General features: G+C 41.2%; 2 protein-coding genes and 1 non-coding gene across 9 annotated transcripts in view; 1 reads left to right on the top strand and 2 right to left on the bottom strand.

The window, feature by feature from the left end:
- LOC126544474 (uncharacterized) overlaps positions 1-7,432 on the bottom strand; it is a 36,068-nt gene extending 28,636 nt beyond the window's left edge. For 2 of the 3 annotated variants that reach the window (XR_008608521.1, XR_008608522.1), the window contains exon 1: positions 7,300-7,432. Coding sequence is in view for 1 of the 3 variants with exons in the window: in XM_050191806.3 (XP_050047763.1) it covers positions 4,459-6,954 (2,496 nt within the window). In the remaining 2 variants the exon portion in view is untranslated. Of the gene's footprint in view, positions 1-188; positions 7,013-7,299 lie in introns of those variants that run through there. The other variant, XM_050191806.3, reaches the window with a different exon arrangement.
- Positions 7,433-7,884: 452 nt separating this feature from the next.
- LOC126544472 (uncharacterized) overlaps positions 7,885-27,980 on the top strand; it is a 79,156-nt gene continuing 59,060 nt past the window's right edge. Inside the window, exons 1-8 of one of the 5 annotated variants that reach the window (XM_055061503.2) lie at positions 7,885-8,051; positions 14,571-14,664; positions 15,573-15,657; positions 19,916-19,990; positions 21,377-21,430; positions 21,511-21,577; positions 22,631-22,703; positions 24,305-24,420. In XM_055061503.2, coding sequence (XP_054917478.1) covers positions 15,604-15,657; positions 19,916-19,990; positions 21,377-21,430; positions 21,511-21,577; positions 22,631-22,703; positions 24,305-24,420 — 439 coding nt within the window. In that variant the 5' untranslated portion in view covers positions 7,885-8,051; positions 14,571-14,664; positions 15,573-15,603. Of the gene's footprint in view, positions 8,052-14,570; positions 14,665-15,572; positions 15,658-19,915; positions 19,991-21,376; positions 21,449-21,507; positions 21,578-22,630; positions 22,704-24,304; positions 24,421-27,980 lie in introns of all 5 variants that reach the window. The other 4 variants (XM_055061501.2, XM_055061502.2, XM_050191802.3 and 1 more) reach the window with 4 other exon arrangements.
- TRNAL-CAA (transfer RNA leucine (anticodon CAA)) lies at positions 12,542-12,614 on the bottom strand. The gene has a single exon. It is a non-coding gene; the product is annotated as a tRNA-Leu (tRNA).

Here is a 27,980-nt window from a genome sequence, read left to right as displayed (position 1 = left end):
TCTTGCCCCTTATCAAGCTGGATCTTTGCATTTGTATATTCCATTGTATCTTCGCATTTCTAACGCACGAGGGTGAGTGAAATGAAAGTGAGTAAACCCACCCCATGCAATAATTGTTCGGTTCATTATCTGCGAGGCATACGCGTAGCACACAGGCATCTCTCATTCCCAAAAGTGACACACAGGTGTGAGGATAAATGTTCTTTAATGCTCTCATACACTAGGTTGAACATGGTTGCGTGACGTAATGGACTCTCCAAAAGTTGAACCGTGTGGTGTCGTGAGTTTTCTGACAGCTGAAGGTGTTTCCCAAAAGAAATTAGTCGCTGTATTGCTGCACGTTGAACATTGCGTTTCATTGGCCACTTGAAGCGCTGGAGCAAACTATTCAAAGAAGGACGTGAAAGTTGCAAAGACAATTCAAGACCGGGCCAAAGCCACTGTGCAATCACCCTCAACAGAATTGCAAAGGTTGATGAGCTGATTAGACAAGAACAGGGAATAAGTACCGATGAACTGGCAGATCAATCGTGTGAACATCAGTCACGGTTTGGTTCACACCATAATACATGAATATCTCTATCGTCGGCTCTTGTGTGCGCAATTGATGCCCAAGATTTTGAACCACCGCCAGAAGACTGAGAAGTTCGGCACTGCCTTGACTCATCTGATTCGGTACCATAATGACTGTGACAACTTTTTGTTTGCAATTGTGACCGGCGACAAATCACGGTGCCACTACTATGAGCCTGAAAAACGACGGCAAGGCTTTCTGTGGTAACATTAGAGTTCACCAGCCCCAAAGAAAGCAAAGGCCGTCGTTTCTGCCGGAAAGGTCTTGTTGACTTTTTTTTCAATCGTCAGGGGCCATTACTGATTGAATTTGCTAAACCTTGAGAGACTATCAATCGTTTATGATATTGTGAAACGCCGGATGAAGAACAAACGACGTGGAAAATTGACGAATGGGGTCATCTTGCTCAATGACAATGCCCGTCTCCACATCGCTGATGTGATTAACACAAAACTGGCAAAGTTCAAGTGGAAAACGCTGCAGCAGAAACCTGTAGCCTTGCGACTTCCACACTTTGGGGCAACTGAATAAAAAGCTCAAGGGAACCAGATTCGTGTCGGACGATGACTTGAAAGAGCCAGTTACACACTTTTTAAAGCAGCCAAAGGGGGGAAAAGTCCAACTCTCAATGGCAACCCAAGGAGTTTTATGAGACGGGAATCATGCGACTCATTAGTCAGTTGGACAAATTTCTAAATGCTCATGGAGAGTACCTTTAAATAAAGTACCCCGTTTGTCATATATTCGCATTTGTTCACATTCATTTGTCTCACCCTAGCATATTTTAGAAAACTGCTGCTTTCTATATGTGCTCTCTGTTGCGCCTATTGGATCGGTGGCATTACTCACAATACACGACCGGTGACAGCTGCTCCTGCGTAATACATCGGAACAAAGGGCAGCGTCATTGAGATTTTTCCCTGACAGTTGCATGTGTACAAAAATGTAAACAAGGTTCTTGAATGACAGTTTCAATAAAATTTCAATAAAATTCAATAAAAGTTTCAATAAAATATTTGTCCCGAAGTTGTTAATTTTATGGCCTTTACATTTTTTATATCAGCGGCAGGCACTGCTTTGCTGGTTTCGAACTGATATAGTTCTAACGTTCGTGTGATATTTTCTTTACTTATTAAATAGACATAAAACATGGAAGCATTGACATCAGTTATTTCAGGCACAATTTTTGGGACATACGAGTATATTATTGTATGAAAAAATACATATTTTATTTGTCTTGACAGTGTGTAGCGTTTAAGAGTTTGTTTGCAGCATTTTTGGCAATGGCAATGTAGTTATTATTCATGTATTTGATACTTTGACAAATTTCATGAGGAGGAGGCCGAGCCGCAACGCGAGCCCCTCCCCGAACGAAATTTCTGGCAACGCCATTGTTACAACGCTGCTAAGGAAAGCAGTTATTGCCTTGACAAAGACAAGTCCCCTTGTCACAATATTGGCTTAACCCATTTGCACCCAAGGAAAATCTACCCGTTAAATTTTGTTGATTTTTGGTACCAGATGATCTTTTTACACTGCAACTGCATTGTCGAAGTTTCATGAGTTGCACTATTCTTTGAAACTAATGATGGCGTGCTTTAAAAAGTATGCTAGGCCTTATGGGAGTAAAACCTGATGCAGGTCATCAAATGTATATGCGATATTTTGGAGCTTCCTAAATCATAAAGGCTTGCAGTGAAGAGTCAAATGAACCTTTACACAAGACTGCATAAGCTTGTGATAGCAAAATTAGCCTTTTAATAGGTAATATTCTTTGCTGGGATGTGTTTTGACTATTCAAGTGTGTAGCATGACTTCATCAATTAACGGGAAAGGACTTTAGTGTTGCTTTCAGAGGTTTGCGCAATGAATATATATTATTGGTGCATATCTAGACGTGATATTTTACGATGAATGCAAGCATTCAAGACTAAAGCACTCATTATTTGGTTCAGTGGTAATTGAACCATCCAACAGACTGGTGGCATCTCCTTCAATGAGAGTCAGTTGTTACATTGCAATACTGTTGTATGATTTGCTTGGTGACATTTTCGTTAGAATTTTCTGACCTTTCATGAAATGTGGTGTATGCCTGGCTCCCCAAGTGGGTTGTCCTACTTTCATTGCATAATTATCTCATTTCGATTGGCACAGGAACATATATCATCTTTGTTGTTTTCCGCTTCCTCCCACCTATCTTTCAATTTGTAATGAAATCCTGCATAAACTATCTCTTTTTAAATAATGTTCATATGATATGTAATTGCTTTTTATGTAAATTTACTGCAACATTGCTCGCTATTTTATTGACTGAGAAGAGCATCATCACCTTTGTCAGCAGCAAGAAAGGAACCAGGAGGAATAATAGCAGTGTTGATGTAATCCTTATTATATTTATTGCATGCAACTGTCCCTGAAGCTTTTGTAGCGAGCAAGATATTTTGTCGAATTAAAGGTAAAAAACCATCGTATGTGCTTCGAGAAGAAACACAGCCCTCTAGCATACACATAGACCCATTGTATTTTACAAAGTACACCTGCATTCATTTTCTTGCGATGCTATAAATATGTATTTTATATGAAATGTCATGAATTCATTGTTTACGCCATTCTTTTCTACAACTTACACGCAAACTTCATCTTTGAGGAGCATATATATGTCATGCTTGACAAAAAATAAAGAAGATGCATGTACAGCAGCACCTGCTATGTTCAGCATTTCTCCAAGTTTGGTGATGAATAGATCAAATACATCTTGTAGCTGATGAAAAACTACAATGTGGTCATCTTGGCAGGACCCTTCTTAGCAGAATGGCATACTGAGGAACACAGCATGTTTCTTTGTTAATTGTTTATAAATGAAAAAAGTGGCACTGTACTTTTAAAAGTACGCTGGGCGCTAGTGGGTTAAACCGGCATTCCTTGTTCGATTACTCGCCAAAATTGCAAATTTCTGTCATCCAGATTCGTGTTGTCACAAGTTCCAGTGAAGAACTTTTTTGACACTAATGCCATGATTTTTTTTTTCTGCTTTCAGCATTTGCGAAACCTTTTTTTTGTGTGTGTGTATTTAAAGTGAGAATCATTCCTGCCTTTGGTTTTGCAATCAGACCTGTTTTACTGGAAGTAAAAACATTAAACTGGGGTATACCACTGCTGTAGCAGAATGTTTTTATCATTGCTTTAGCTTTAATTGTTTTTAGTGGTTATAAAAAAAAGAACACTGTCTTACCAGACGTCTCTACCAAAGTAAAATTTTGAAGCGATGAAAGGACATTTCATTTCTTAGTATCACTGGCATAATTGCTGCACCATCAAAATGGTTACTGTATTTTTCCTGCCAATTCGGTATGTTAAGGTTATGTAGTACTGGAAGAATCCTGCATTACTGTAGGAACACACTGTAATCCAGAATGCAGTTAAATTCCTGCATTGCTGTAAGAACACACATTTATCCAGAATGCAGATAACCAAATCAATTTAAGGCGCAGCAAATAATGCTAATTTATGAGAGGCGCTGTTTCAACAGTCACTGCATCTGTTCAGACTACACTTTTCACACAATCACCCACCGCGGCAAGCCTGAACAGTTTATAAAGACTGAGTTAGTACACTTGCTGCTCAATCTTAATGGTGACATGCTTTTCAAGTAGTTGGAGCCAAAAAAAAAAGCACTGCAAGATAAGCTCTACCAACACTGTTCGAATATCATGTGTGTAAGTGGCACCACATGCAATAATTTCCATTACAAGTCACTGCTTAGCCACAGAGGTCCACTTGCTAGTCCACACTAGTAAAACACCAGGCTGATGGGTATGGTGCACTGTCTAGTTGTTTTTTGTGGTACACATAAAGCTTTGCCAGTAGAAACAAACTAGTATTTGTCATGAGGAGCTGTCATTGTATATGCCCCATGACATCATAATGGCTCCGCTCCCAGCAAAAGGAACGAGGTACGAAGCAGATGATTTGTTCCTGCCACCATCATTTAAAACTGTTACATTGAAGAACAGCATTGGATTTTTGCCTGTAAAATGATTACCTTTTGTTTTCTGATGCTTTGGAGTGACCTTGTCATTTGTTTTGGCGTCTTTAACCATAACGTTATCTTGTACACGTAACAAGTGCGACTTATGGCTGAGCTCTGTCTGGTTCTTAATAAATTTCGAAATATTCCAGTGAATACTTTTGTCCAAAAAGGATTGTTTCATTGCAAGAGAAGTTTTGGACCTTGAATCTGACGTAAGCATTGATGAATTATTACAGCATGTTGACAGCTGATCTTTTGTAGTGCTTGTAACTTGATGTTGCACTTCTAGCTCTTGAAATTTATGCACCCACTTGGCGCCAGCATCAGGTAAAATGGAATGAACCCCAAGCTTTTCGTTCTTCCAGCTTATTGCATCACTTATCATATGGGTCATTTTATCTCTGTTCTGTGAGAGTGTGTTTTCTGTCCAGTTCATGACAGGCATTACATTGTATTTCTGCAAGTTCCCAATTTTTATTTCATAGTTTTTACCTGGTCTGTATGTGGCTTCTTGCAGATAATTACTCTCAGAAAAATTTTGTCTGACTGACCCAACAGGCATTAGCTCGTATTTCTGCAAGTTGCTAATTTTTCTTTCATGGTTTTCACCAGGTCTCATGGCTTCTTGCGGTTGATTCTTCTCAGAAAAATGTCCGACATACCCAAATGATTTGTGCTGTTGCATTATCTTAGACATCTCCTTTCTCTTCTCAGAAGCTATTACTGAACTTACAGCCAGTTGTTTCTGTTCTGTGCTGGCTTTATCTACAGCACCGTTTTCTTGCAGAAGACTTGACTTTCTGCGTTTTCTCCTCTCAGGCACCATGATAGTTCTTTCTGTCATTTCACTGTCATGACCAGGTTTACTGGTACTGTTTGTCTTTCTGTACTCATCAACCTCTACTGCATGCTTCAAGCTATCAATAATGTCATCCTGGGCTTCAACAGGTAGTTGTTTATGTCTCATGTAACTCTTTCTAGCTTGCTTTCGTTTTGTTTCACTGGCAGCTAAATAGGCAGCAGGTCTGAGCAATAAATTGTCATTATTCCCTTCATTCCTAAAAAGCTTGGCAGCTGCCATCTTCAGAAGCCTTTTCCTGAACTGAGTGACTTCATAGTCTTCACCATCTTCATTCAAAGATTCCTTCTGAAGAGGCTGCAGAGGAACTGCAGTACTGCTCATTATATGTTCAAGCTCTGTTACTTGGTCACCTGGATGGCTGCTGATAGGCATGTGATACTTGTCAACACCTCCTTGTTCACTGTCAGCTTTATAAGTTGTCAGGTCATCTAGAGTTAGTTGAGTTTCAAATGTCCCATCTTGTTCCCTCTGGAAAGTTGAAGCACACCTTCTCTGTATAACAGGTACTTGCAGCTTCACTCCTCGTTTGCTGTGCTGCCGAGGTTCAGACACTAGGGATCCGTAGTAGTCTGATAATGCTACTGTAACAGGTACACTGTTGAGACCCACATGAGATTTTGTTGCATTCTTTTCTGTTTCTTCCTTGGTTTTGTCTCGATCATCAATACTGTAAGCTGCAGGGTACTGCTGATTTTTAAGGACTGTACTATGGCTGTTGGTCTCTACAGCTCTTGTGGTTTCAGATGGCTCATCTTGCCCAGTATCATTTTGGAATGCTCTTGTGAAAACATCTGCTGTCTTGTTTTCTTCGTCTTGCTGAATAAAGTGCATGTTAAATCCTGAGCTTCTGCACTTCAATGCTGGTTGAGAGGCATTGCTTTCTGTTGTGACGGGGTTTGCAGAAGTTCTGGTGTTGTCCTCAGAGATGTTCAAAAGCATGCTTGTTTCTGCAAGCTGTTCATCGGGAGCCACTGTGGATGGCAGTGTGGTTGCATTGGTTGAGCTTTCGCTGTATTTCTCCCCCATAGCACTGCTGAGGATACTGTCTGGCATGCAGTGAGAAAATGCTGGGCTGTCGGGAACATGGTAGCCGGGCTTGCACACACACTCGTACAAGCTAATTTTGTTGGGGTTGTCCTGGCACAAGTGAGGACTACAGATGCTTTCTGATGCGCACTTGCCCTTGTAGACTGAACATGTGAGGCCTGTAAAGTATTGGCTGCATTTGCAGTAAGAGCTTCCATTCCCATCCTGGATACACTCCCCCATGATGCAGAATAGGCTGACTCCTAAGGGATGAACTGTAACACACGAAGGCTTGCCATCCTTTAAAGCTTTCCATGCAACATACTCGATGGCTTCATGCGGTGTGTTGAAGTGACCAGGATCTGGCTTGAAACTTTGTACTGTATAGCAGAAAAAGGCCGCAAGAAGCAGGGTAGTTGCATGCATGCAGGAGTTGGGCTTGGATGAAAAGCCTACACTCATTCTTCAGCGACTACGGCAAACGTCGTGCTGAGCATGAGTCCAGAGGACGACATCACAGCTGTGCGAAAAAACAAAAACAAACATATAACTTGTGCAATGTGTATATGTACCATGCACACAATTTACCACTCGTACAGCACGTTGTATGCATTGCTCTAGCAGGCTTTCGAAGCGGTAGTACTATTAGGAACCAAAAGTATGGTGTGTATTGGCACACTGGGCGCCAATTTACTTTTCTCCGCTGTTAAAGTCTCGCTTGCGATTAGTCGTTTATTTGCTTGTGCATAAATACCATGACCTGCAGACATACGTACACGCCGCGCTGAATTATAAGTAAATGCTTACAGTAACAGTAGATGCCGAACCCTTATTAGGTTTTCGCTTCTTTCATGCAAAACTCCAGCGCCCACCACAGCAATGCAGAATTGTTCTTGTTCTTCTTCCTTCAAATTTTGGCACGTACCCACGAGGGGGGTATTTGCCCATGGTCCTCAGAAGAAACATATGAATTTCTTGTATTCTGTTAATTTATTGATCTGTACTATCCATAGTTAATTAATAGTAAATATAAATTATATTATATTTTTGTTTCTTGAATAGTTGTTGTTCAGTGCCTGAATTGTTTCTTTTTTCTTCTTACTTAAATGCATGGACTCGCCCAAATTTACCGTATTAATTACTCACGCTGTGTGAACGGGCTAGAAGGGACACCATATTTTAAAACGTCACTCTTTTAAACGAAGAGCGCACACGCTTACATACGCGCAGGTACGCACAGTTTCGTCGCGCTTTCAAGCGCATTTGCACTTGGCGTTGTAGCCGAAACCGAAACTAATATAAGCCGTAGTATGCTGTTGAATAGCCGGCAATAAATAATTTTTCTCAAAACTATTATTTTACATGTAAAATGGTATTTCTTGAACATTTCTTCATTTTTGCACGTAGGTGCGCTCGCGTGTTCGCGCGGCGGGTGCGCACGAGCCTTTGGCCCTACGGCTTCGGTCGCTTCGGTCTTTGCACTACCTTCGCTTGCTCGTTCATTTGCTGGAGTTGGTGAATGGCCGAGCGTTCTCTCGCCAATGGATCCGTCGTCAAAGGCAAGCGATTAATTATTCTGCGCGCGTCCTTAAGAGATTGTGCAATGCTTCCCGCGCGGCAGTTGATGCCGTTCTGATTGCAGGTATTAATGAACAAAGCTTTATACTTGTGTGCGCGGGAGGAGTTTACTAAATCATCGGTTAGGACGGCGCGGCACGGATATGTGAACGTCAAATGTGGATAAAGTTGTGCCTCTTTTCCATTAATTCACGATCTGACTTGTGGTATTTGCGCTTGAGCTGATTTGTCTGGCGCCCGTGGGATGTGCAGGGAATAACTTCGGTCGTTGACTGCTCTGATGTTACGTTCCGCACGAAACTTGGTGTACGGTGTTCCGTCAGTTGTGTGCGTTCCTTCAGTGAGGATAGTGTTCTAGTGTGCTAGTTGTGCTGTACTGTGCTGTACTGCATGCTTTACAATCTTGCAATCGCCATCAAAAGATTCACAGTAACGTTAAAAGAGCTCGAAGACCTCGCGGTTTACTGGGTGTCCCAGCGTTCCCTTGTTCTTTCTTTTTTTTTCAGACGCGTTCCAGAGGTTCGTCTCATATTTTCTCCGCCCGCGTGATATTGCTAACCTTATTCTTTGTGTATTTTGCAATAAATTCTTTGTCATAGATTTCCTTAAGATCCCGTGGAATATGTGTAGCGCACAGCGTTTATAGGTACTACGTTCTGACACTCCTGCGCTGTCTTCATTAATCGTACATGTGGGTGTGCTAGGGATGGTTGGCTATAATTAGCTATCGTTGGTTAGTCATCGCACAGACAACAAAAGCTTCGCCTCTGTAGTGCGTCTGAAAGTGTCGAATGTCATCAAGAGTTCATAAACCTAGAGGACCTCCACTTATCGCGGGGAGATAAATTGTCTAATCTTTGTAGGGGTGTCTCGGGCACTGTGTTCTATTTGCGTGTTCGAAGCGTCGCTTAGACTTCATCACTGCCGCGTTGAGCGGTTTTGTGCAAAGTGTAGATTCCAGCAAAGTTTGAATTGCAACTGGGATTATCTTCAACACATGCATGCCAAATTGCTCACTACTTTCGAGCGTGCTTGAGTTAATCATGGAACTGACTGTACATCAAGCGCTGCTGTACGGTCATTCTGGGGCCCATTTGGCTTCGTACCTGGGCGTGCACAATCGCGTTGGCGCTAAGTTCGCGCGCGCGCAGGAAATTCAATGCACGTCGACTCCAATGAGGATCTAAACTGCCGTCCTTGCCACACAGTTTCGCTACGCACAGAAATTTTGTGACGTAACGGAAAAAAGACGCCACTACACATTCCAACTGTGGCCATCATGTCCAAATTTTTTATGTGTAGTGGTGGCATTCATCAAAGAGATGCACAACCAGACATCACTGGATGTGACCAAACAGCAGTAGCTGACAAATATGCCCCTTATGTAGCAAAATATTTTACATGGAAAATGCTATTTTGTATGTTTAACTGCAGGCGACAGACAAGCTATGTTTAGTTAATATAATTTGTTGTATTGAGTGCAAGCTTGTACTTGAATTACTGCATTTTTAAGCAGAAATAATAATACAAAGCATCACTTCATGTTTATTCTTTCTTGAGTTTATTCTTGGTTAATTTTTTTTCTTGTTTAGTGGGTGTGAACACTGTGCATGAATGTGCCAAAGGCAGCATTTGCTTGCATTGGGTGATTTTGATCGTAATTGAGTTGAGTGGTATCAACACTCTTGAAAAAGTTTACACCCTTTTGGGCTTATCTTGTCCCACAACAATAATCGTCATCTGTCTTGCCCATATTTCCTTTCTTCAATGCTGTGAGCCCGATACTTCCAAGTCACAAATTGCTTGCGTGTTATCAGCATGACACAGCATTCTTGACAGGAAAGTAGCGAGCGCTGAGTTTTCAAGGAAACGCAAGCAAGGCAGATGACGATTATTGTTGGACAAATATACACCCCAAAGGATCATCATCATCATCATCGTCGTCATCATCATCATCAGCCTCTTTTATGTCTACTGCAGGACTAAGGCCTCTCCCTGCTATCTCCAATTACCCCTGTTCTGCGCCAGCCGATTCCAACGATAGAGCCCGTGAATGTCCTAATTTCATGGCTCCACTTTGTCTTCTGCCGTCCTCGACCTGCGTTTCCCTTCTCTTGGTACCCATTCTGTGACCCTAAGGGTCCAACGGTTATCCAGCCGGCGCATTACATGACCTGCCCAGCTCCATTTTTTTCTCTTAATGTCAATTAGAATATCGTCTATACCCGTTTGCTCTCTGATCCAAACTGCTCTCTCTCTGTCTCTTAAAGTTATGCCTAGCAATCTTCGTTCCATCGCTCTTTGCGCGGTCCTTAACTTGTTCTCAAGCTTCTTTGTCAGTCTCCAAGCTCTGCCCCATATGCCAGCACTGGTAAAATGCACTGATTGTAAACCTTTCTTTTCAATGATAATAGTAAGCTTCCAGTGAGGAGCTGACAATGTCTGCCGTCACGATCCAACCCATTTTTATTCTTTTATGAATTTCCTTCTTATGATCAGGGTTCCCTGTGATTAATTGACCTAGGTAAACATACTCCTTCACAGACTCTAGAGGCTGACTGGCGATCTTGAACGCTGTTTCCCTTGCCCGGCTATTGATCATTATCTCTGTCTTCTGCATATTAATCTTCAACCCAACTCTTACACTCTCTCTGTTAAGGTCCTCAATCACTTGTAACTCGTCCCCAGTGTTGCTGAGCAGGACAGTGTCATGTGCAAACCTAAAGTTGCTGAGATATTTGCCATTGGTCCTTACTCCTAAGCCTGCCCAGTTTAATAGCTTGAATACTTCTTCCAAGTACGCAGTGAATGGCATTGGAGAGATTGTGTCTCTTTGTCTCACCCCTTTCTTTATAGGTATCTTCCTACTTTCCTTGTGAGGAATTAAGGTAGCTGTGGAATCTGTAGATACTTTCCAAGATATTTATGTGAGCGTCCCATACTCCTTGCTTATGTAATGCCTCTGACTGCTGGTATCTCGACTGAATCAAATGCCTTTTAGTAATCTATGAGAGCCATATAGAGAGGCTGATTTTACTCTGCGTATTTCTCGATTACCTGATCGATGACATGGATTTGATCCATTGTAGAGTATCCCTAACAGCAAACCCAGTGGCACCTCTCGCTTCCTCTAACTTTGTCCATTATATGCCCCCCTTCTTCTGGCCACCCTTCACCTGCCAAAGGGTGCAACTGTTTTAAAAGTGAAAGCCAAGCATGCTTAGAAGTAGGCTGTGCAGCAGCATTTTATATTCATTAAGTTGATTGTGGTTGGCTCAAGTGTGCTTGGAAGTACCCATGCGACAGGGTTAAGGACAAGGGTACCATTATTTGTTGCATTTCAGAGACTGTGGCAGTTACTTGGCTTTGCAAACATGCTGTGTGGCAAGCCAATGCTTGTGCAATATGAGCAGCCTCCACACAGACAGCATATTCACCTTCATTAGCATGATTTGCATGTGTGTGTGGGCAAAATATGCCAAAAGTTGAAGAAAATAAACAAGCTGGTGGCAAACTTTATGCTAAAATATATTGCAAACCACTGTAGTAGGAAAAACCACATTATATTAACACACTTCTTTCATTATTTAGAATAGAAGTCATACATGTGACTTTATCAATCCATTTGTTCCACTCATGGAATGGCCATTGGCTCTTGCACCATGAAACACCACGTATAATTTTCTTACTAGTGTCTATATGTATAATTATTTTGGGCATTTAGAATTATTTTGTATGAAGAGAGTGTTATCAAACCATGGATACCACTCATTTATGATTAAAAATATACATTTTGTCATGGTTACAAACTTTACTCTGCATTTCATGGCTCTAGTTGATCCTTGAAGTTTCCTGTGAAGAATCACATGCCTTGTTTTTTTCAGGGCATAAGCAATGCCCTAGAAATTGAATAAAAGATATATTCACATAATAGTCAGCAGGTTTTTCACTAACATCAAGGGAAAAAGAATGCTAGCTTAAGTTAGTTATGAAAGTAATTCTTAGCTATTTTATAGTCCATTGTCAAGAGTGCACTACCGAATGTTTTTTGTAAGCTGTACAGGATAACGTTGATATGTGTTGGATTAATTTCTCGTATGTCACACAATGTGCAAGTTTTTATGCATGCTCCACCTGAAAACACTTGTCATATCATTATTACGTGTAACAGGATGATGTTAAATATGAGCTACATTAAACAGGGCACAGGACTGAAGATCAGCGGTGGAGCCACAAACAGGGCACAAGACTAAAGATCAGCAGTGAAGTCATTTATAAATGCCATACAAATGTCTTGCAATCAGCAAGAAGGAAGGGCATTAACCGAGGGTCCCGATTTTCTGTTAGTCATATCATAAGAAGCCAACAAACACTGACACCAAGGACAACATAGGGGAAATTGCTTGTGCTTAATAAATGAAATAAAGAAACGATAAATTTAATGGAAATGAAAGTGGATGAAAAAACAACTTGCCGCAGGTGGGTACCAAACCCACAACCTTCGCATTTTGCATGCGATGCTCTGCCAATTGAGCTACCGCGGCGCCGTTTCCCCATCCGCTTTCTTGCGTATTTATGTTTCCTAGTATGGGAGTGTTAGCCAGCGCCACCACTCAGACCTTGGCGGCGGACGTGGAACGTCCTTTCTGCCGCAGGCGTCACGAGAACGTGATCTTTTTGGGCAGAAAAGATGGCAGAAATGAAAGAAAGGAAGAAAGGAAAGAACGTCCTTTCTTTAGCAACCAATGACAAATGAAGGATATGCATGCGGTTATCTTTGCAAAGATCACTTGTAGGCACTTGTCCACCTCCTCTTTTCTTGTTCACATTTACCAATTGTACAAAAAGTCTTGTGTTCAGTTTAGGATACCCAAAAATTAGCTGCTTTCAGTGTTTGTGTGTTTACCTAAAGGGTCCCTATGGTATTATTTGGGAATCCAAGGTCATTGTGTGGTTTTCACTGCAAGAACTAAGAGGCCATTGTTAAGAATGGTTAATAACTTATAAGTGCTACACAGTAGCATAGTTAACTAAATCCAATTGAATGGCCAGAATCTTTTAGAGCTGAATTCATATGATGGGACGGCTTGCTTGCACGTCATTCCCTGAATGTCACACTCGTCTGCAGAGGAGTGTGACGTAGCTAAGCTACAATGAATCGTGCCACTTGCAGCCCACCAGCAGCTTGCTTGTGTGAAGCACGATTCGGCAGCACTCAGCCAGTTATGCTCGTCCACAGAGTGAACCGGTGATCCGTCTCGTCATGTGAATCCAGCTGCAGGGTTGTGGTTCGTTAGCTTCTAATTACATAATTCAGTAATGCATTCTTTCAACTTTGATTGCACTGCATACAATTTAATGTAACTTTAGTAGGCTGTCATGTTGCAATGGAATGTGTCGATCATATACCTCAGGATCATTTTATGCTTCAACATGGGAGCGAGATAAGCTGGCTGAACCTTATATGTGTGCCTTCAATTGAATGGTTGCTTTCTACCATACCAACCTAATTTAACTTTAAAGTGCAGTCCTGCCTCAGAAATAATGTACATGACAATGAAACCTTGCATAATTCAGCAACCCAATTGACCAAATGATTTTCCACACTGTTAACATAAATTTTAAAGGGTACAGACCTTGTGAACCTGCTGCTTGTTTTTTATGTGCATCTGACAACTGTGTGTTCATATGTTGCTGTCAGATAAACATTGCCACTGGCTTTTGTTTTATGTTGCCTTCGTCCAATTTGTTGTGTTTATTTGGTCCTGTGCATCAAATGTGCCCATTCCAAACCAGTTGAGGGGTCCCTTATATGTAGTCGGTAGTTTTTTTAAAGCTTTCTTGCATATTGTAAGTCAATAAATGCAATAAAAGCATTTCCCAGTACTATGTTTCGAAAAAAAAAAGTAATTAGCAAATTTTAGGAGCATTAGAGTTGTTTGTATTCACTGTCATCTCTTCAACACATGCTGTCACTGTGCTGCAACTAGTTCCTCCAAGTGCTCTAGGACAGCACGAGATTCAACAGGGCTCAGCCTGTGGCAGGTGTTCGGCACATGAACTGACATCCCTCTTTCATAGAGAAATGGGGACAGACCTATCAAAGCGTGTGCAGTGTTGTGCCAAGTTGTCTTCTTTGGCTGAGCGGATTGTGTCTGTGCACACTGCTCACAGTGTATTCATGCTGTTTATTCCGAGGCCATGCGACATGTGCTAAGAAAAAGAATTAGATCGGAGCAACAGATTGGTCTGTTTATCTACATAGTTTTACAAAACTATCAAACTGAATTGAGCAATGTGCTTTGATGCAGTAAAGCTGATCCTGTCTTGTGCTATGGCCAAGATGGATGTTACATGATTTTGATAAAATTAGTTGTTGGTAAATATATAAAACAAGTGAAACCTGCAAAAAAAAAAGAAAAGAAAGAAGGCTTTCAGCATTCTGTTGCTATGTTTTTTCTATCTTTAAATTCTTACTTTTCACTTCTGCATACTTGCAGCTGGCATTTACGGAATGTGTTAACCACGAGAAGCTTGGTGTCAATGTGGCTGACTATACCACCATGGGGTGGTAACTGCCGACAGGGACCTCAGGTAAGGCTGTTACACATTTTGATCACCAAACCAAATTAAAGTTATGATGAATAGGCTCTTTTTTTCATGCCTACACGTGCAATCTCCTTCATGTCACTTTTTGTTGTTGTTGATGTGGCGCATGAACATGTTATCCTACAGTCTGAGCATTCATATTGCACTAATTTTCATCATTTAAGATTTCCTTTTATATACAGGGTGTCCCAGTTAACGTTAGCCAGAGTTTTAAAACGTGAATGCCACGTAGCTGGACAGAACCAAGGTAATGTTGTTTGCCGTCGCTTGGAGATACTCAAATAAATTTTTTCATTCTTCCTAATTAGATAATTAGTCTTAATTACTTAATCAACTTCTAAAATATTATAGTTAGATGAAAAGCGTAATGAGAAAATTGTAGAGCGACATGAAAAACTCCCAATACAGCTTTCTATTGCTCAATGTGTGCTTCGTAAAAGTGTTTTTTCGAACGTGATAGAAGCCAACATTTTCACACAAATTTGCCACATGACTGGTCACTCGAGGCACTTTGCGTGTATTCACGGGCTTCGTTCATGCTCAGAAAAACACTTTTATGTAGCACGTATTGAGCAACAGAAAGCTGTATCGGGAGTTTTTTATGTTGCTCTACAATGTTCTCATTGTCACTTTTCATTGAATTATAATATTTGAGAAGTTGAATAATTAATTAGGATTAATTATGTAATTAGGTAGAATGAAAACAATAATCTGAGTATCTCCAAGTGATGGCAAACAACATTACCCTTCTTCTGTCCAGCTATGTGGCATTTGCATTTTCTTAAACTCTGGCTAAAGTTAGCTGGGACACCCTGTATATGCTAAGGACAATTATGTTGCAAGTTCCTGAACATGTGAAAATGACTACTATGTTCAACTTTCCCATCATGCAGTGGTCTCTGACACGGCCCAGGCACCTTCGGGATGAAGTATATCAAAGCCACTACAGTTCCCCAGGAAATCCAAGTGTGGTTTCAGGTAGGCTTGACACTGACACATTTCCTATGGGTGTCGTTGTAACCGGGGGTCTGAAGATGTGAGATATCCATTCATGGTGGAGGAGTGAGGGAACGTTGGGCTGGGTTAGACATCCAGGATGTTTTAAACACTCACATTTATGTTACATCAAGTACAAGAATGCTGCAGAATTACTGAAGATAAGAGGTTCAACATGATTTTGGCTTCTAGCGCGAAGTGAAACACGGACACAGAAAGGAGCAGACAGGACGAGCGCTAACTCTCAACAGAGGTTCAAGTTCCAGCAGCCAATCTTTTTTTCTAAATGTCCATCTCTTTTTAACCCCTCCGTTGGCCTGGTCCTGTCACCTTCCATCAGGGGATGGATGACATCATGCCTTGCCAATCCGGAGATTGGTAGCCCCTTTTCCTCCGAGGAAAGCTTGGTTCAAAATACTTGCACATCACTGTGCATGAACAGGGAAAGGGGGAAGCACAATGGTCCTGTCTCTGGCACAGACGTGGTAGTTTCGGCTGATGTCAGGTGATGTGAAGAAATATACCCGTGCACCCCTCCTGGCAGAGTCCCTCTTGGCATAACTAATCTATTTACCATGAATCGTCGCAGTTGGGGATGGCTCTGACGAGGTCATCAGCTCGTTCACCATTGTCGTGTCTTTTGTGAGCAACTTGTTTTGCGGGTTAAACGGCTGATCACAACAGTTTGTAGATCTGAAATGTCTGTGATCATTGGCTTTATGTGCTTGTTTTTGAATGCTTATAAATGTTTGGTGTTTGTGACACCACTTACCTGAAGGCTGCCTGCTTGTACATTCCAATCTTGAAGTCTGAATGGCTGAACCATATCCTCTTCAGGGGCCAATTAATTCTATCCATTGAGAATTTAGTTTTACCACAATTCTTGCATCTTCCCAATCATTATACTGTGTCAGGACAGATTAAGAATTTTGAATTCAATATGGTGACTCCATATGTGAACTCTGAGCTCTCAACAGGGACAAAATAAATTTTTTGTCCATGCATGCTTAGCATCAATCAAGCCACTTAACACGTTCACTGCAGCTTGGGTTATGGGAGGGTCAGGGCAGTTATTTTTCTTGTGGGGCTGTGCAGGGCTTGCAGTGCTCAAGCGACATCTTTTATAGAGCAACAAAGAGAAAAAAGTTCTTGCTGCTTCTAATTTGACGTGTCATGCACCACCTGTCTGCGGCTTGAGAAAGTTTCAAAGAACTCCCTGGTGACTCACCAATAGGTTATGACGCACCAGAGGAATATGGCAGGTAACCCACCAATGGGTTACCTTGTACAGGAATCGAGACTACAAAAAGTACTGCTGCAGCAAATGTGTTAAAACATACGCTTGATGTAAACATTCATTGTCAGAAGTTAACCCTTTACATGATGACACCATGAGCAAACACCCAGACCTTCGAACTCATTTCACTAAAACATTTTGCCCATATTATTCACATTTGCAGCAAAGGTTCAGTCAGAACTGCCTCAAGGTCCGTGCAACATGTTTTAAACATAACTGTTATTATCAGGGCTTTTGCTTTGGATGTAGGATCTTGGCACGCACAATTGTGCACACAGTGCCTGAAGGGGATCTCCACTAAGCACAAACCTGATGCTCCGCGTGAGTGCTCGGTATCTTTGTATAGATTGTTTTTCACACGGTTTACCTCTTTCCTCTGCCTGCAAATGGCATTATTGTGCTGTAGTGGAGTTGGCTAGCTTCCATTTCTTTTTACCCACTGCTGTCACTTTGTCTTGCTTCCTGTCCTGCCTCTCTTCCCTCACAGCAGAGTGCAACAGTGAGAAGGTAATGTGTAATGTGTACACCATACATGCGTACACGTAGAGAGAGGAAAAGCCTTGACTCATGAACTGGGCATGCACATGTGTAAAGTACTGCTTAGGTCCAGTGCACTGCCTAGGTCATGTTCATTCACATCATTTCTGTCATGACATGCATTCATTCATGTCATTACATCGTAATGTCATGCATGCATTTCGTTCATATGTTGATATAGGTATATTGAATTAAATAAACGACCACAACATCATGTCATTCATACCATTTATGTCATGGCATACATGCCATGAGAAATATGTCATGTTATTGATGTTATGACATGTCATGTATGCATGCATGTCAAGCTGCCCCGTGCCTTTTCCTATATATATATCCAGTTGAAGAAACACTCATGACAGCATCACGACATAAGAGGCTTAATAGATAGATAGGTACAACTGAAAACACCTGAAGTTCGCAAAGAATGCTTTGCATTAATAAATGTGCTTGTTGAATTCCTTGAAAACCGGTTTGGGGGCGACTTTTGAGCACTTGAGGTAACAAACTCTGCATAGTGGCTATGCCATAGACACAAGTCTGTCAAGAAACAATCCCAGATTATTTTCTTTTAGGTGTGCTGTTAAACCATTGCAATGTGGCGTGTCCACAGCCACCAACGACAAGCGTGTTTAAATTATCATTCCCATTGTGGAACTACACAAAGCTAGATCAAGTGAGCAAGCCGCGCCATCATATTGTTGTTTTGCTAGTTGGTTCACACCGTAGCCATCATGGCTCCATTTTCAGGCCCTAGGCTCTCGTAATGCTTGGCGGAAAGCAAGCATCAGCCATTTGGCACTTGCATGACGAGTATTTAAGTCGAACGCTACCAACCATCATGCCAGAAGGTGACAGACATCATTACAATGGGATAGTCAACTTAGAAAAGCAATCTGAAAAACTTGAAGCAATGTGTCCAACTCAGCAGCTGTTTAGATACAAGAAATCGCAGCTAAGAAAAAGCATAGTTCACTCTTTTTTAGTGTATGTGTGCAAATAAGTTTGTTTTCCCCCTCCTTGAATTTTGGCCTTCGACATCCTTGAAATCCTTGAATTTTCCTTGAATTTTGTTCAAATGTTCTGTACGAACCTTGCTGGCAATGCCTGTGAGCTGCGAGTTTGCTTAGTGTTTCCAATGGCGGCACAGAAACACCCACATAATAAAAACCAAGATCAATATTATTAGCTCAGGACTTTGAGTGGCTGCTTCACTAAAATGGCAATTTTTCTGATTAATCACTTTTTCCTTTCTTTCTTTCTTTCTTTCTTTCTTTTTAATTACACTTTCTTCTGGCAGCTCTAGTCAGCAGCAGCTGCATGCAAATAGAAACATTGTAAAAACAAGCTTTGTCCTCAGAGCTGCTACACCTATTATCTGCTGTTGGCAATAAAGTATGTGCCCCTTTAGAAAGAGTACCTTGTGTAACCTTGAGCTGAGTCTCTCGGTCATAGAACTCCTGATAAATGGAACATATTTCCTCGGTCTATTGAGGTTCCATTCAACAAGAGTACACTGTATTGAAATTTTTTTCATTAGCACGGGCATACTTTTGGACATACTGGTTGATGCATACAGTTTCCTTGTGATACATTTTTGAAATACGCAAGTCATGTGTACGATGGCTAGGCTACATGGTGCAAATAACGTGTTGGTGAATGTTCAAGAGGCTATTGTCCAAGGCCGGCCATCAGACGTTTATTTCTTAGAAGACCAAAGCTGTCATGTGTTCTTTGTTGCTTTGTCTTGTGTTGTGATGCATACATTCCCCCGCTTATGTTTATTTAGCACATTGTTGTATTAGTAGTGATGTTTATTTTTTTCACTGATGCACTTCTTTTTGTTTTCGGTATCACAACCACTCATATAATAGTCTTTTAGGACTGACAGTATGAATAAATGAAATAATAATGCAGCATCAACTTTCTGAGCATTTTAGCTTAGTAGACTCAAAGCCCAAAATATAATGTTTTTCACTACTGTGTATGGTTGCGTCATAAGCCGTCGGCATAGCAGTTCTTTATGAAACCTGAACCGCTCTGATTGTACCTCTGACGCACTGGAAGTGCAACTGGTTGCCTGCGGCTTTGATTTTGTTTTCATTTTGGCTCACTGGACATGGTTATGTGTGCTCATTTCATACTACAGAGCAATCCACTTAGTGATAACACATGCAAAATATGTGCTGCTGTAGCCAGCACGAAGCAAATGTGGAGGGAGGCTACAATGTGAGCTGTAAATCTTAAGTCTGAAGGATACGTGCAGTTTGCAAAGCTAATAATATTCTCCATATTATCTCATTGGATCACACAGTATAATTTGCTGTTTAGAATGACCATTGCAGCTATTGAATGAAACTTGTTTTGGTAGCTCACTTACATATATATATATATATGTGTGTATAGGGGGAACTGGAGAGCAGAGGAATTGACACTGTTTACTCCCACACTGTAATGAGCCTGCTTCTGCATCCTGACAAGGTAAGCAGTTTTTCCAACAAAGGTGCTCAGTTGGTGTCTTAAAGGAGTGCTAATTTGACATTCTTTTTACTTTTAGTTTTTGGCATTAAGGGAAGGTCCTGGACCTCAACACATTTACTTGATCTTGTATATCAGATGTTTGTACCCCTCCCCTTATGTAATACCCCCAAAGTCATGGTTGTTGAGTAAAATAAGCCAAACTGAAACCTAGAGAATATACTGGCAAGCTTTAGTGTGCCAGAAAGTTTAGTATCTTTTCTACAAACCAGTTTTGGTTTTGTTTCCCAGGAGGTGTGTAGGTGTCATGGCGAAATAACACTGGAGGTGGTCATGTGGGAGCAAGACGTTGCAATGTTCTGTCACTCGTTATGGGGCTTGCTCGATTATCTGCTATGCTGCTACTTAATTGCACTGCTCAGTGTAGCAGCTTAACAGATGACCAAGAGAGCTGGAGCGAGTGCAAAACATCACGTCTTGCTCCCACGTTGACTACCTTGTGTGTCCCAATGCCATTACACATAGACCTCCTGAAAAATGAAACCGAAACTGGTTCTTAGCAAAGCTGTCATATTAAATTATTTAAGGCACTCTAAAGCTTGTCAGTATTATTGGGTTTAGACATCTTGAGACCTTCATAAAAAGAAAAGAAAATTCAAAAACGTCATGTTGGTGTGCCTTTAAATGCTAGTGAATTATGTACAGTAATCTTAATCTTCATTTTACATGTCCTGCATGTAGAAACTCCCTTTCTTTTCTTACATATTTTTAACAAATTTTATTCTGTGCCACCAGACTAGTGTTTGTTCCTTATGCCCTTTATGTATAAAGTGAAGCCACCAGTCACATTGAATGATGTTAGTCAATGATGTAATCACCAATCACTGTTAATTGGGCTAGTTGAAATGTTGGTTTCATGGTTACAAATGTTGAACGCAAAACACAAGGGACAAAGAAGGAAGTGCACGACACAAGTGCTGATGCGTGCACTTTCTTTGTCCCTTGTGTTTTAGGTTAAATTTTCATAACTATGAACTTGTTGTTTTTTAGAAAAAAACCTGCTGCAGGAAAAAATTATCTAGCAGCATGTTTTGTGATTTACATGTATGTATTAAAGGCAAAAATTTACCAGTGTTGAGACAGGTTTACCCCAAGTGGATAGAATCTGCAGCCCATCCACTATGGTGTCCCTCATAGACCAGGTGTAACTTTAGGATGTTGAATCCTATTAATTAGTCAGAAATGTATGCTAGTAAGCACTGAAACTTTTTAGCTATGTCATACATCTTACTTATTGCTTAACGGCGAAATTTGTTACGAGGTTTTCTATGGCTTGTTGACTGCTACAGTTACTAACATGCTAACAGTATTGCCTCTAAACATGTCCAGGAATTAGGAAACCGTGTTGCTGCAGTGGAGTGCCTAAGGTCAGCCACAGAGCAGGTAGGCAGTGCTGTCTCCGTAAGTTATCCATTAACTCCTGTGTAGAAAATCAGCAAACTCATGAACTTATTTTGCAGAAGACTGGCCTTGAAACACTGGTGGATGAGCTGTGCAGACGCTTGAACAACCACTTGAACCCCGAGTCTGGTAAGCACATTCTTCAAAGTATGGTACAGCACAACCATCGTCAATGACAGGTCACTTGACCTGTTTGTGCTCTGAGATGTTTTCTTCATCCCCTACACTTTGCAATTTTGCCTATACATGTGTGCGGTACACTCCTTGTTGCTGAAGGCTTAGGGCACCTTGCCTTTGTGCCAATGGCATCTGTAAGGAAACTGTTTCCCGAAGCATGGAAATATGAATATCAGGTGCATCACGCTTTGTTTGGGAGGTGCCTCTCCAGAATTGACTTGTAACTGACTGCACTCATCATGTTTCTCTTTGCTGCGTTTACCATACTCTGAACTTTGCTTTTTAAAATTTTATTTGGGCATGCTGGAAAGTGACCAGTTAAATTTTGGAAGTACATATGGGAACAGTTGAAAAGATTTCGCAGGTGTTTCATGATGCTATTGCTTTTGACCATAACTGTGAATGATGCTAGCATGCATTATTCATGCATGTGAATACTGTGAATGCATGTGAATTCTGCATGTGAATTCTGCATGTGAATAATGTGTACATGGTTCGTTTTGAAAGTGTTACACAGCACTCGCAAACAAGGACAGAAGGCAGAATAAACATTTATATGGCACTGCCTATCTTTTGTCCCTGTTTTTATGCAATGTTACTTGTTCAAAATGAATCCTAACCAATTGCCCACCTTGTCATCTTGGTTCACCATGCATGTTTGTAGAGTGTTGTCCTTGTGTCAAGAAAAAATTGTGTAGTTGTCATTAGTAAAGGTGCAGAGATGTGATTGCAGCACCAATTGTGCCAAGTGGCTGAACTCGCTACATCCTGCGACATTTGGGCAAAATTTGAATATTTTGTGCCCAGCCTTTGTCAAGGGGTCATTTCACAGTCATTCAGGGGAAAGAAAGAAGCTTGAATTTGGCTGATCAGTTTCTCATGGCTGTATTGCCATTTACTATGCATTAACTGCTAGTGTGCTTATAGCAGTGCATTTATTGCTGAAATAGGAAAAAGTTTCCATGTATGGATGTATTATTTTGGGGTTCTTTGTTTTGCTATCAGAGATGGAAGCTGCTGCAGCTGCACCAGTGGAGGAACCTCTGAAGCGTAGGTCTCCAAAGGAACTAGCACAAATGTGAGTGTCTCTTCTGAATGGAGTGCTTCTGTTTAAAGTTGAAGTGCTTGATATGAGAGTTTTATATCCTTTTTTTTTTTGGCTAGTAGTCCGATATAGCTAAATAAATTGGCCTAGTGTTGTCAACTTGCATTGTGCATCTTCTTTAACACATGCCATGTATGTGGTGCCAGTTTGTCAGTCTCTTCCCTGTTGTCAAACAACCTTAGCTGTTGTTATTCAAGCAGATTTTTCTTAGTGAAAGTATTACCGAGTGAAGGATACATTGTGTCCACAGAATTTCACTGAGTGAGCTTGTGGGGCACTGGAACTTTTTTTTATATATATTTACGCAGTGACACTAAAAGGAGTGCTTCATTTCTTGCCTGTCTCCATATTGATAGCCAAACATTTTTTTTCCGTTAATGGAGCTCGTAATGTGAATAGTAAGTATGTAACCAACGTGACCTGCTACAGGCATCTATTTGCAAGGTACTACTGTCACTGCTGTGATCGTATACATTGCAGTGACCTTTCACTTCTGTTCGCAAGCTGCCCACAAAGAGGTTTGTGTGCATTAAATGACAAAGATTTTCATTGTTCATTTTCTTCCCCATATTAATTTTGTATGACGGGAAGTCCATTTCATACTCAATTTTATGTGTGAATAAGGAGACATTGCACTAGTGTGTAAGAAAGGACACTGACAGGAAAATGAAATAAGACACACTGAATGTTAGTGTGTTTTTTGCATTTTTCATGTTCCTGTCCGCGTCCGTTTTTACACGCTAGTGCAATGTCCCCTTATATGAATAACCACCAACTAGCCCAGCTTTCTGCCTTAAAAAACCATCACTTCAGAATATCGATATTTGTTTCAGTTGTACAAGCTTGTAATTTGTGGATCCATAATAATGACTCTTGTTTCACTGTAGAAAAGGTTGTGTGAGGTTGTACTGTATCATTAAAATTTTAGCACAGTGAGCTTTTTCCCCTGTGTTCATGTTTATGAAACATATTTCTACCTGCAATCTTGATCATGGGAGCACAACTTGTTAACCATTCTCACTTAGCTTTGAATTGATTTGGTGGGTATAAGTGTGGCAGATGGCTTATGTTAAAAGTACACTGAAGCAGCCTTTTTGTCCTCTTCTTTATTGAGCCTTTAGCAATCTTTTGTCAACACATTTGCATAATTATGTGTGCAAGTGCACCATTCAAAATGAAAGCCAATGTTAGCAGCTTCAAGCGAGTGCTAGTGAAAAAGAAGATTGATAAAGTGTGCCTGGTTATGCTCGACTGGCTGAGCACGAACATGATGTAGTGCAATACTTGCAGCTCGTGATACAAGGAAATGGATGCTTTGATGAAAAGTATTGCAGTTTTCTTTATTTAGAAAAACACAGTGGGAAGCAAAATGAACAGCAATTATTCTTAAAAAATTATCATTTTCTAATAGACATGCATAGTCTTTGTATTTTGCTATTAAAGGATGCACTTCAGCTTTTGTGGTGGGACCATCACAAAAGTTAAACGGTATTTTTTAACCTGAACTGTATCTGATTGGACCTTTGCAGCAGTTCTATGAAATGATTCACATTATCTGCTCCTTCCTCTTGAAGGTACTACGCTGCATTTCCAGCTCTTGATAACAGCCCCCAGGTGCAGGCACAGCGGGTTTCTTGGGATGGCCGCCGCATCATAGAACTACACGAGCGTGAACAGCAGAATGCTGAAGGTGAGCTTTAACAGCAAAATGATTTCTTTTGCATGGACATCTGACATGGTAATAAGCCTACCAAGTTGCTAAACAGTGCTGTCATGAGTACACCAGACAAATATCTTTGTTCCACCATATATACCTGTGTAAGCCTTGCCTATGCTTAAGGCCTGCGCCCCCCTTTGGAAGATGAAAATTTGGAAAAAGAAAGTTTCATTTAAGCATGACATACGTACCTCATGCTGGTTATCTTCTGCAAGCAGATGGCAAAAGTTACTGTTCTCCTGACGATGGCATCATCATCATCATTACTTTATCCTCTGGGATCACACAGCATAGATCCAGCACACTTCAACAGTATTGACTGTGCTGCAGCTTGCTGTTTTGGGCTTTCAGGTGCATGAAAGCATCACTGCAAAACGTGTGCACATAGATATTGAACACATATGTGCGGTTTTTCTTTAGACTAGTGATCAATTGCGTCATCATTGTTCGATTTATATGTCATCATTACGATTGCGAATTTTTGCCCCCTTCAACGCTTTCTTCCTTGAACCTAAACACGCTCTGTTCTCGTCGCCGTGTCGAATCATTCAAATTCTTGCATTGCATTGTCAATTCTTTGGCTAGGCTCTCAAATGATAATTACATTAACTTCGCACCAGGATCATCAACGAGAAGACATCATGACCTAAGCTTGATACCCTACTACGCACGTGCTAACATGTTCAAATTCAGCTTTTTTCCCCGCTCAATCGAAGACTGGAATTCATTACCTGGGTCTATTCGCTCATGCTCATCCCAAATTTTTGCAACCGCCATCCTAGATGCATAATCGTGCTCACCCATGCCCGGCAGCATTTGTATAACTTCTTGTGTATTTTCCTTTCATCAGTGCTCTCTTGTAAAAGTGTTCACTTGTGTTTACCGCTGTATATTCCAATGCATTTTCTGTACCTTTTCTCAACCACTCCTGCTATAGTGCAAATTGCGCTGCAGTATGTATAAATAAATAAATAAATAGCTTCAAGGTGACGCATGTCTCGAAACAGTGTGAGCGGCACAAAGGACAAACACCTTTTGGATGGCACCAATGAGCCAACCTTATCACTTGACAAGGGCAGTGGAAGCAAGGTGAATAATTAAAGGTGTTCATAGGTGGTTATCAGTGGTTGTATTATTCTGCATATCAGGCAGTTCAAGGCTTCAGTGAGCAGCCATAAGTCTGCCTTGTGTTAGGAGTGCACCCTAGAAAAGGTATTAAAAAAAGTGCGGGCCTTACGCATTTCTGCTTGAAAGACCCTACCCCCATCTACCCTTTCATGCATTTTTCTTAAACTGCTGCCATTCTTGACCCTTATTACGTTGATTAACGAAACACAATGCCTACTGGCTGAACTTCTTCAGACATCATGACTCATCACTACCTTTGGAAAGAGAAATAATATCCCTTTCAGTGAATGCTGTTACTGTTCCGCTCAATAAATGTGCAAATGCAGGGTGTCTACCAACCTGGAAAACTGGGAATTGTCAGGGATATTGAATAGCCTGGAAATACTCAGGGAAAACTCAAGGAATTTGTGCTTCTATCAGGGAAAACTAGTTGTAATTTTATTGAAAGCGAACGAAAGTCACAGTAGTGCTGACTTGAGTAACAGAGGGATCGTAATGAATCGTATTTTGACTAGGTGTCGTCGGCTGGAGGAGGTTCCACTGTACAATCAATGATCGACTTTCCAGACGCCCGATAATTCGGACGGCTTCGCGGAGCCACCGCGTACCCTATAGAGTAAGAACGTATGAAATTTCAGACGCAAGAATGCTTCGCCGTCCGACTTTTCAGACTTTTTGCCATGACTGCAGGTCTGAAACGGCATTAATCAAAGCCACCACTGCCGCCGTTTTGATTACCTCGCCGATTTGAACCGGCGCTCTCGCATGCAGATCTGCTAGCAGCCATAGCAACTACCATGGCAAACGCTAGGCCGGTGCTTCGACGTTTGTTGTTAAGCTTCTTGCTGTCAGCAATGGCACCGGCTCCGCCGTTGTGGTCCTTGCGATTGGCTTCAAAGCTCGGAAAGCATGGTGCATTGCAGAATGTCATGTCCCGAAAGTCTGCTTCGCCCTAATGCAGCAATGCTTCGCGCTGAAGCATACGCGAAAGTATTATGGGGAAGCATAACAAACGTTAGATGGGGGAATTGTCCCGGGACACAGTGTGTATTCCTTTATTATACACGCGTCTTCCCGTCATCTCACATCACAGTACGAGTACCGATAGGCTTAATGAGTGTACTGGCAGGCCTTTTCAGATGTGTCTGTGGCGTTTTGAGCCCTTCAGGGCAGTAAAAGTCACGCATTCATTTTTCCAAACTGCCCGATTTTTCGGACTTTGACTGTAAAACTGACCAAGAGGATCATTCAAATGGTCTGTGGGATAAACGCGTGGTGGAAGGAGGATGAGAACAGAAAGGACTTATGCATTGAGGAATGAACAAAAAAGGAAGTGTGCTGCCGCTTTTTTCAAGGAGCTTGAGCTCAAAGAAACAAAGTGTTGACTGACGCCGAGATGCAGGTGTCCCTCATCAAAACTCTTTAAAGCAGCCAATCTTTGCATCTGACATGTTTTGTATACCATATCATTTTTCGCAATGTACTTTAGGCTCATAGTACACGTCATTAGTCATCGCCATAATCTTATTGCACATAGATGTTACGCACTTCACAGTGACTATTTTTTAGGCCCCTTTACAGCCACGTCACATCAACTTCATAGAATCCATCACTCCACTGCGAAGTCACTAAAACTGGCATGGCACTCTTTGGCCATACCTGGCCCTTGTGCCAATAAAAACCACACATTCATTCAAAGCAGTGAAGCGCAAAACTGAGGTGTTGTGCGCGGGCGGAGAGTATGTCAGGACAGTTGAGGTTGACCCACCAGCTGTTCAGAGAGAATCTCACTTGTGACAAAGTTCGGGCCTCATACCAATGAGCCTACTATCAGTTGATGGGAGTAGCTCACATCCCCTTCAGTCATGCTGTCCACATTTGTGGACACGGCTTATTTTTGCCATTTCTGTGCAGTGGTAGCAAGGAATAGAGCACAAACATTAGGCTTAGGGTAAATTGAACATTCTTATAACCTAAATTACTTCCATTTTACTTCAGAGGGATTTTTATCATTACAGAGTACTGCTTTGTGAAGGCACTACCATGTTTTAAGTGACGTTTGATGTGGAGCATGTCAGTAGCACCCTCGAATTATATATATTTTTTTCTTTCTTGAAATGCTTGAGGCCAAAGAATAACTTCTGCATTTAATTCAAGTAGGGGAGCTAATCCTTTTTATGAAGAAACATAGCATGACTGAATTCATATTATTAAAATATTTAGTTACTCTGTAGTTAAAGTGACTCATCATAAAATGCTACAGTGTAGACCGCTTATAACGTAAGTCGCAGGAGTTGTAAAAATCCGTGCTATAAGTAGTACCGTGTTATAACCAAAGCATGCTTTTTTTGGCTTTTGCCTATGCCAAACAGACCACCCACCTTTCAAACATAATTTACTACATA

Source organism: Dermacentor andersoni, chromosome 1, assembly GCF_023375885.2.
Source record: "Dermacentor andersoni chromosome 1, qqDerAnde1_hic_scaffold, whole genome shotgun sequence".
Classification (NCBI taxonomy): Eukaryota; Metazoa; Arthropoda; class Arachnida; order Ixodida; family Ixodidae; genus Dermacentor; species Dermacentor andersoni.
This window is presented reverse-complemented; position numbering and strand designations above follow the sequence as displayed.